The sequence below is a fragment of the Oncorhynchus gorbuscha genome, linkage group LG15 (genome assembly GCF_021184085.1).
Source record: "Oncorhynchus gorbuscha isolate QuinsamMale2020 ecotype Even-year linkage group LG15, OgorEven_v1.0, whole genome shotgun sequence".
NCBI lineage: Eukaryota > Metazoa > Chordata > Actinopteri > Salmoniformes > Salmonidae > Oncorhynchus > Oncorhynchus gorbuscha.
The window spans coordinates 68724777-68734776 of NC_060187.1; the positions used below are offsets into that span (position 1 = coordinate 68724777).

The 10000-nt window shown below is 44.8% G+C and overlaps 1 protein-coding gene across 4 annotated transcripts in view; it reads left to right on the plus strand.

Moving 5' to 3' along the window:
• The window catches only part of LOC123997874, a 27066-nt gene that overhangs the window by 5547 nt on the left and 11519 nt on the right, over positions 1–10000 (plus strand). For 2 of the 4 annotated variants that reach the window (XM_046302518.1, XM_046302521.1), the window contains exons 1-8: positions 3621–3794; positions 4780–5118; positions 5337–5600; positions 5854–5889; positions 6627–6799; positions 7027–7189; positions 8123–8184; positions 8477–8669. In XM_046302518.1, coding sequence (XP_046158474.1) covers positions 3716–3794; positions 4780–5118; positions 5337–5600; positions 5854–5889; positions 6627–6799; positions 7027–7189; positions 8123–8184; positions 8477–8669 — 1309 coding nt within the window. In that variant the 5' untranslated portion in view covers positions 3621–3715. Of the gene's footprint in view, positions 1–3620; positions 3795–4779; positions 5119–5336; positions 5601–5853; positions 5890–6626; positions 6800–7026; positions 7190–8122; positions 8185–8476; positions 8670–10000 lie in introns of those variants that run through there. The other 2 variants (XM_046302520.1, XM_046302519.1) reach the window with 2 other exon arrangements.

Sequence of the window (10000 nt, forward strand, 5' to 3'; positions counted from 1 at the left end):
ACTTTCCTTCTATCCCCTCTCTCCCCTTCAGCTCAGTGGTAATTAAGAGTGTATCTGGTAATGGAGTAATGGAGCTCAGAGGAGCTGATAGCACCGTTAGCTTAATTAAACACATTTTTGGGATGTAAAGACATTTAGCCCAGGGGTTCCACTGCTCCCACTATAAGCCAAATTCTTTATCTCTCTAACTTCCTCGTTACCTCTCTCTGTCTTTCTCCCTCACTTTCATTCTGTCCATCTCTTCCTCTCTGTCTCTCCCCCTTTACTGATCCATTTCCCTTTCTCCCTGTCACATATACTGTACGTGTTTGTTCCTTTTCCCTTTCTCCCTGTCACATATACTGTACGTGTTTGTTCCATTTCCCTTTCTCACTGTCACATATACTGTACGTGTTTGTTCCATTTCCCTTTCTCCCTGTCACATATACTGTACGTGTTTGTTCCTTTTCCCTTTCTCCCTGTCACATATACTGTACGTGTTTGTTCCATTTCCCTTTCTCACTGTCACATATACTGTACGTGTTTGTTCCATTTCCCTTTCTCCCTGTCACATATACTGTACGTGTTTGTTCCTTTTCCCTTTCTCCCTGTCACATATACTGTACGTGTTTGTTCCTTTTCCCTTTCTCCCTGTCACATATACTGTACGTGTTTGTTCCTTTTCCCTTTCTCCCTGTCACATATACTGTACGTGTTTGTTCCTTTTCCCTTTCTCACTGTCACATATACTGTACGTGTTTGTTCCTTTTCCCTTTTTCACTGTCACATATACTGTACGTGTTTGTTCCTTTTCCCTTTCTCCCTGTCACATATACTGTACGTGTTTGTTCCATTTCCCTTTCTCCCTGTCACATATACTGTACGTGTTTGTTCCTTTTCCCTTTCTCACTGTCACATATACTGTACGTGTTTGTTCCTTTTCCCTTTCTCCCTGTCACATATACTGTACGTGTTTGTTCCATTTCCCTTTCTCCCTGTCACATATACTGTACGTGTTTGTTCCTTTTCCCTTTCTCCCTGTCACATATACTGTACGTGTTTGTTCCTTTTCACTTTCTCACTGTCACATCTACTGTACGTGTTTGTTCCATTTCCCTTTCTCACTGTCACATATACTGTACGTGTTTGTTCCATTTCCCTTTCTCCCTGTCACATATACTGTACGTGTTTGTTCCTTTTCCCTTTCTCCCTGTCACATATACTGTACGTGTTTGTTCCTTTTCCCTTTCTCCCTGTCACATATACTGTACGTGTTTGTTCCTTTTCCCTTTCTCCCTGTCACATATACTGTACGTGTTTGTTCCTTTTCCCTTTCTCCCTGTCACATATACTGTACGTGTTTGTTCCTTTTCCCTTTCTCCCTGTCACATATACTGTACGTGTTTGTTCCTTTTCCCTTTCTCACTGTCACATATACTGTACGTGTTTGTTCCTTTTCCCTTTCTCACTGTCACATCTACTGTACGTGTTTGTTCCTTTTCCCTTTCTCCCTGTCACATATACTGTACGTGTTTGTTCCTTTTCCCTTTCTCACTGTCACATATACTGTACGTGTTTGTTCCTTTTCCCTTTCTCACTGTCACATATACTGTACGTGTTTGTTCCTTTTCCCTTTCTCACTGTCACATATACTGTACGTGTTTGTTCCATTTCCCTTTCTCACTGTCACATATACTGTACGTGTTTGTTCCTTTTCCCTTTCTCACTGTCACATATACTGTACGTGTTTGTTCCTTTTCCCTTTCTCACTGTCACATATACTGTACGTGTTTGTTCCTTTTCCCTTTCTCCCTGTCACATATACTGTACGTGTTTGTTCCTTTTCCCTTTCTCACTGTCACATCTACTGTACGTGTTTGTTCCATTTCCCTTTCTCACTGTCACATATACTGTACGTGTTTGTTCCATTTCCCTTTCTCCCTGTCACATATACTGTACGTGTTTGTTCCTTTTCCCTTTCTCCCTGTCACATATACTGTACGTGTTTGTTCCTTTTCCCTTTCTCCCTGTCACATATACTGTACGTGTTTGTTCCTTTTCCCTTTCTCCCTGTCACATATACTGTACGTGTTTGTTCCTTTTCCCTTTCTCCCTGTCACATATACTGTACGTGTTTGTTCCTTTTCCCTTTCTCCCTGTCACATATACTGTACGTGTTTGTTCCTTTTCCCTTTCTCACTGTCACATATACTGTACGTGTTTGTTCCTTTTCCCTTTCTCACTGTCACATCTACTGTACGTGTTTGTTCCTTTTCCCTTTCTCCCTGTCACATATACTGTACGTGTTTGTTCCTTTTCCCTTTCTCACTGTCACATATACTGTACGTGTTTGTTCCTTTTCCCTTTCTCACTGTCACATATACTGTACGTGTTTGTTCCTTTTCCCTTTCTCACTGTCACATATACTGTACGTGTTTGTTCCATTTCCCTTTCTCACTGTCACATATACTGTACGTGTTTGTTCCTTTTCCCTTTCTCACTGTCACATATACTGTACGTGTTTGTTCCTTTTCCCTTTCTCACTGTCACATATACTGTACGTGTTTGTTCCTTTTCCCTTTCTCCCTGTCACATATACTGTACGTGTTTGTTCCTTTTCCCTTTCTCCCTGTCACATATACTGTACGTGTTTGTTCCTTTTCCCTTTCTCCCTGTCACATATACTGTACGTGTTTGTTCCTTTTCCCTTTCTCACTGTCACATATACTGTACGTGTTTGTTCCTTTTCCCTTTCTCCCTGTCACATATACTGTACGTGTTTGTTCCTTTTCCCTTTCTCCCTGTCACATATACTGTACGTGTTTGTTCCTTTTCCCTTTCTCCCTGTCACATATACTGTACGTGTTTGTTCCTTTTCCCTTTCTCCCTGTCACATATACTGTACGTGTTTGTTCCTTTTCCCTTTCTCCCTGTCACATATACTGTACGTGTTTGGTCCTTTTGTCGTTCTCCAACCCCAGGTTTGAGGTCATCATATGGATTTTATCCCAATTCAAGTTCTTCCCTCTCTGTTCAAGAACATAAACAGTACAGTGACTGAGCTGCAGCATGAGTTTACATCATCACGTAGCCTTGTGTGTGTGTGTGTGTGTGTGTGTGTGTGTGTGTGTGTGTGTGTGTGTGTGTGTGTGTGTGTGTGTGTGTGTGTGTGTGTGTGTGTGTGTGTGTGTGTGTGTGTGTGTGTGTGTGTGTGTGTGTGTGTGTGTGTGTTGCCTGTGTGCGTGTTTGTGTGTGTGTGTGTGTGTGTTGCCTGTGTGCGTGTTTGTGTGTGTGTGTGTTGCCTGTGTGCGTGTTTGTGTTTCTGTGCTAGCCTTTTTCCCCTGTGCCAGTCCTATAAGTGTTTATCAGTCACCAACAGACTACCAGTCAGTGGACACAGTGACACTCTCTTCATGAACACTATCAGGGTTTTGGATGGGTCGTATCCTGTTCAAAGCAAAGGCACAAGTTTGGCCCCAAATTGCACCATATCTCCTATATAGTGCACTACTTTTGACCAGTCATATTGGCCCTGGTCAAAAGTAGTGCATTAAATAGGGTATAGGATGCCATTTGGAACGCACCCACATTCCCTGTTAATGACAATTATAGAATACAGAAATGTTACTAGTAAACTGGAGATGAGAAGGGTGTTGTTGTTTGTGGTGGTGGTGGGTGCTAGTGGAGAGTGTGTGTGAGTTGACTTTACACCTGCTTGACTGCCTCCGCTTGGACCATGGAGTTTAGATGGCTCCTCTTTGTTCTTATTTCTTCTTCAGTGGTGCTCATCACTCAATCTGACACGACCACTAAAGGTATGGTGAAATTTGAACCATTGATAGATGACATCGCACAAATTTCCTTCACTTGCAAGTATTCTCTGTTATGACTGGGTTACTCACTCGTTTTGAAGCTGAAAACGAATGTGAGATTCTTCTGTCGGTGTTCAGTGGATTTTTTATCAGAAAGTATGTGGAAAATATAACATTCAAAATAATCAAGGTAGTATTTTATAGCCTTTTTTATAGCCTCATAGCCTGTTTCCTTTCTAGGTTTCTTCCTAAGTTCTGGCCATTCTAGGGAGTTTTTCCTAGCCACAGTGCTTCTACACCTGCATTGCTTGCTGTTTGGGGTTTTAGGCTGGGTTTCTGTACAGCACTTTGAGATATCAGCCGATGTAAGAAGGGCTTTATAAATACATTTGATATTTTATGAATAAGGTAGTATTTCAGTAGAGGTTTACAAATATTCCTGTCGTTTGAAAGTCAAACCAGGGATACACATCTCTAATCTGTCCAGTCTGGCTGGCTCTCAACTCTCCTTGGCGTTTAATTGGTCCATTAATGCCATTGATTGGGCTTAAAGAGTACACAACACACTGGCTCTTCCTGATCTAAATCAGTTACTGATTAGAAAGGAAGGATAAAAACCTGGGGACGCGTTCCAACTGGCACTCTATTACCTATATAGTGCACTACTTTGTAGCAGGGCTCTAAGAAATAGGGTGCCATTTGAGAGTCCTCTAGAAGCAGAGCTGAGAACTTCTGGGTTAAGTCTGAGTGTTGATTGTGTCTCCAGAACTAGTCACCTCTTATCTCCTCAGGTCTCATCTATCAGTAGTGAGGCCAGAGCCTGATCCAACTGCAACCCCTTCTACGAGCACCTTACGTTTTTACAGAGCACATAGAGCTGGATAGGTGTGAGCAGCCATGGCAGGAGTTCCCCTGTAAGCCCACTGGAAGGTTAGACCTATCACTATTTCACTCACTTGTTTTTTTGTGTGTTTTTTGTCATCATCAGACCCTGACTGGAGTGATATCATTGTGACAATGGTTGGCAGGGAAGTTACCTTACCCTGTGTTGATTGGCCTCTCACCGGTTCTGTGAGCATTAATTGGAAGATGAAGTCTCCTAGCGTGGACCACTGGAAACTGGTCCTCTCGGCCAATGAGAGGCAGCAGTTCTCGGGGGCAGCCTCAAAGGCTTCCATGCGATTGGTTGACTCAAACTTTCAGGAAACTGGGGACTTCTCTCTGCTGTTCGTCCCCAAAATGGAGGACAAGGGTCGCTACTCCTGTCTGATTATACAGCAACAGAAGAAACTGAGAGAGAAGATCATACTATTAGCCGTCCTCACAGGTATAGAACTGTGGTCCTGCACACAAAACTACCGTTACAGTATGTCCATATACATGTAATATACAGTTGTGATGGTATTGATACAAATATTATGTGTAAATAATTCCCCATGCCCACCTTATTTGACACAATCAGGTCAGACAGTAGTAGCAATATCCCACATGTTTTTTATCTCTTCTATCGTTTCTCCTATTTCCTACCTCCTACATCGGTCCCAGTCTCTATCTTTCCTTCAGCCACTCTCCCTCAGCACAGCACACTGCGTCTGATGGCAGAGGTATCCCCCGCCTCCGCCGTTTCCGAGGTAACCTGGCTGTCCCCTGGTGGGACGCCCCTACGATTGGCAAGGAGGTCTGGGGGGGGTGTTGCCAAGCTGCCCCAGATACGCCTCACTGACCAGGGGGTATACATCTGCCAGGTGTACCCAAGGGGTAACAGCAGCTCCCCTATGTTCCCCTTCACTGTGGATCTCCGCGTGGATGGTGAGATATGACCGGGGGGGGGGGGGGGTAAATTAATCTCAATACTCCAAACAAAGCATTGTATCTAGATCGGCCTTGTATTGGCACCGTTATATAATTCACTAGTGTTTATATGTGCTCCCACTATATCCACTGCTCCCACACTAACCCAAATATTTTATTTCTGTCCCTTTCTCTCTCACGCCCTTGTTCCCTCTCTGTCGTTCTTCCTCTCTCTCCCTCTCCCTCTCACACTTTTTCTCCCTCTTTCTAGGTATGAATGTGGCCTCGTTCACCAATATAAGCCATAGTGAGTGTCGTCACCATGTACAGTAGACTCTAGTCTAGCTAAAACACAGAGTCAGCAACCTTTGGATCAAGCAGCACAATACAAACTGACCTTACTGAGGGACCAGCTATCTCTCAGAAACATAAAGACATAATCCTATTGCTGCTGTGCACCTCTATCTCTCTTTATTTTCCTCTGTCTGTTCTGTTCCTCTCTCTATCTCTCTTTATTTTCCTCTGTCTGTTCTGTTCCTCTCTCTATCTCTCTTTATTTTCCTCTGTCTGTTCTGTTCCTCTCTCTATCTCTCTTTATTTTCCTCTGTCTGTTCTGTTCCTCTCTCTATCTCTCTTTATTTTCCTCTGTCTGTTCTGTTCCTCTCTCTATCTCTCTTTATTTTCCTCTGTCTGTTCTGTTCCTCTCTCTATCTCTCTTTATTTTCCTCTGTCTGTTCTGTTCCTCTCTCTATCTCTCTTTATTTTCCTCTGTCTGTTCTGTTCCTCTCTCTATCTCTCTTTATTTTCCTCTGTCTGTTCTGTTCCTCTCTCCACTGCCACTTCTGTCACACATCCTCCTTTCTATATCTCTCAACCCCACCATCTTCCCTACATATTTCTCTCACTGTTCCCCCACCACTCTCTCGCTCTCTGCTTATCTCTGACGTTCTCTCTCTCACTTACATACCTCTCATTCTCTTCCTCTCCCCATTCCCCCCATTCTCTCTCTCTCCCTCCCCCTCCATCTCCTCTCCCCCTCCCTAGGTGCTCAGATCTCTATGGCCAGTCTCACCCAGACCCCTCTCACCCTCGCCTGCCCTCCGATGCGGGGCGACTATGTCCTGCTCTATTGGAAGCCTCCAGACAGCAGAAACATCAACACCACAACCCTGGTCTACGGGTACGACCGCTGGAGGGACCGCACAGAGCAGAGCAAGGTACACCCAGAAGAGGATGTGTGTGTATATGTTCATGCTTACGTGCGTTTCAACTGAGTTCCTCTACAGGTTTCTTCCTTCAAGGGGGTTTTCCTAGCTACAGTGCTTCTGTTTCTGCCTGCTCCACAGGGTCCAGGCCGGGTTACTGTAAAAGCACTTTATGACCACTGCCGACGTAAAAAGAGCCTTTATAAATGAATGTGATTGACTGAATTTGATTGATCTAGACTCATGCCCAGCTGAGCCTGGACGGGCCATTGTCTACCCCAAAAGAGGGTTTCTTCTCCTTCCTGCTGAGCCCGGGGCTGAATGACGGAGGCCTCTACATGTGTGAGGTCTTCCTCAATGACAACGTGTTCAGCCAGAGGACCCTGCTTAGTATCCTCCAAGGTACAGAGGGGAAGAGGGAGGAGTGAAGAGAGAAGGGTTATGTATTTATGTCTGATATAGAGATATTGGTATGAATAAAAACAAAGACTAAAAATACTGTCCAACTCCCACACACGCAGAAACACACACACATACTCACACACCCGTCTGTCCATTTTTGTGGACTTGGAAGGCTTTAATAATCACTGTCCCTCTGGCAGCCATTACAGCTGCCCAGACATGACCAAGCGATCTGTCACTGTCACCCTGCTCCACACATCTGTCACAGGGTAGCCTAGTGGTTAGAGTGTTGGACTAGTAACCGGAAGGTTGCAAGTTCAAACCCGCGAGCTGACATGGTACAAATCTGTCGTTCTGCCCCTGAACAGGCAGTTAACCCACTGTTCCTAGGCTGTCATTGAAAGTAAGAATTTGTTCTTAACTGACTTGCCTAGTTAAATAAAGGTAAAATAAAAATAAAATAAAAAATACACATACACACACACACACATACAGCCCCACGGACCCATATATTTTTAACCTGCCTCATTATGGGTGTAATTATGTATGATTATACCAGCCGCTCTCCCACCAGGGCTGTGGGAGGCACACATTAAGCACTGTAATCACTGACTGAGACGTGTGTGTCTGTAGGGCTTGATTACACCCAGATTGATCCTCATTGGGGTTCGATGAGACATGGGGCATCAGTCACCATCATGCGACACTTTAGAAGCAATTCTGTGTAATGAATGTATATTATTTTGGACCATCTCTGATTCGCTCATTGTCCCCCCCCCAACACCTTCTATTTCTCCTTGCCCCCCTTCTCTTTTTGTCCCCTGACTACCCCTTATTGGTACTTCCTTCACTCTCTCCTTATCCCTACCTCACATTGTCTTTCTCTTTCCTACTCCCTTGCCTTCCACTCTCTCCTCCCTCCCTCCATCCCAGTGAAAGCCAGACATTCTCCATCAGCCCTGGTCCTGACGTGTCAGTATACAGAGCGCTCCCAGGTAGGTAACCATCCCGTGACTGGCAACATTTTTCCCTCATCTCTTCACTGTCATAGTTAGCTGATGTGTGGTGAGCTTTCAGGCACAAAATGGCTCCTTAAGCACCTGGGCTGAGTTCATTAGGCACAAAATGGAACACTGACTGAAACAGGGAAGGACAACCTGGACTTTTCCAATTAGAAACACTTTTTTTTCTGTTGTAAGTTTTCTATTGCGTAGTCCTCTGATGAACACGGCCCTGGTGGATAAAGAACACACTGTATAAACCCAATCCATCTCCTTCATCCACCAGGTGAAGCGGGTGGTGTGGAGCCACCAGAACCAGAGTCACACGCTGAAGTGGAGCTCCTCTGGCCCGGGTCACCTCAGCACCCAGGTCCCCCTGTCCCCCACCCAGGACACGGCTGGGAACTACACCTGCACCATGCTACTGCGGAACGGACAGGCGGTCAAGGCTGTTTACACCGTCAAACTGCCCCCGAAAGGTGGAGAGAACCAAACGGTCCAACTTGGGTCTTTAGATATAGATCTAAGATCAGCTTACCCTCTCCTAATGCTAACCATAATCAGTAATGCTAAAAATGCTAAACTTGCCTCAGGTCAGTGTCAACTAATTGTACCTATCAGAACCAACAGTAGATATATAGGCCTACATGTTTGTCCAAATAGGTCCCTTTACAATGCTTCCTTTCCTTCCTGCTATCATCTTATTCTTTCTTCCTCGCACCTACACAGTCAGTTCCAGGGGCGGTCTGGGCCGATGTCTGGTCCCAGTCCGCCCCTGGTCAGTTCCCATCAGTGATTCTCATCAGTGATTAACAGAAGGGGAAAGTATATTTAAACCACTCAGATGGAATCATACAAACAGAGAAGTTGTAAAACCAGGAAGTTATGTAACTCATCTGTTTGTGTGTTGCCATTTGAGAGCTTCAAATATACTTTGCTCTTTAACACTACTATAGCCAACACCATTATAATCATTATGACCATATAGGCTCTCATCCAAGTCCATGTTTACTGAACATGAACCTCCTCTATCAGTGGTCCCCAACAGCACACGCGGACAAGCACACCTGATTCAACTCTTTGAGGGCCTTATTAGTTGCCAGGTTGAATCAGGTGTGCTTGTCAGTGGCTACAAATAAACATTTGTACTGTTGGGGGTAGTAGAGGACCGGAGGTGGGAAACACTGCTCTAGATCAGTGGTTCCCAACCTTTTTCAGTTACTGTACCACCAACTGAATTCTGCTCTACCCGGAGTACCCCTGAAGTACCCCCTCATGTGCATTTTACCAGAAAGCCTATGTTCTTAAAAGTCTTCTCAAGTACCCCCTGTTGATAGACCAAGTACCCCCAGGGGTCCTAGTACCCCTGGTTGGGAACCACTGCTCTAAATCCTAAGCACACCAGACATCCCTTCCCAACAGAGAGAAGTGAACAGCAGGCTAGCTCAGCTGCTAATCCGTTAGCTATGTAAACACACCTGCCTGTGTTTATCCCTCTCCCCCGTCGCTCCAGTCCTTCAGTGCTGGATGTGTGCCCACTCCATTCTCATCTCGTTATCTCCAGGGCCCTGTTGTGAGCTAACCAATCAGCCCAGAAATGGAATAGGTAGGATGAATTCGAAATTCCAAATCTAAATTCCACATAAACTTGAAATGTTCCACGATATGGTCGTGAGAATATCAAGAATTGTACACATATAGAAGACAGAGAAAGACACTGAATTCTGGGTGAGGATGTGCCAAGTATTGACTGAAGAAAACTTCCACATGACAGCCAATATGGTCCCATGTTGGATCCAGCCACACACCA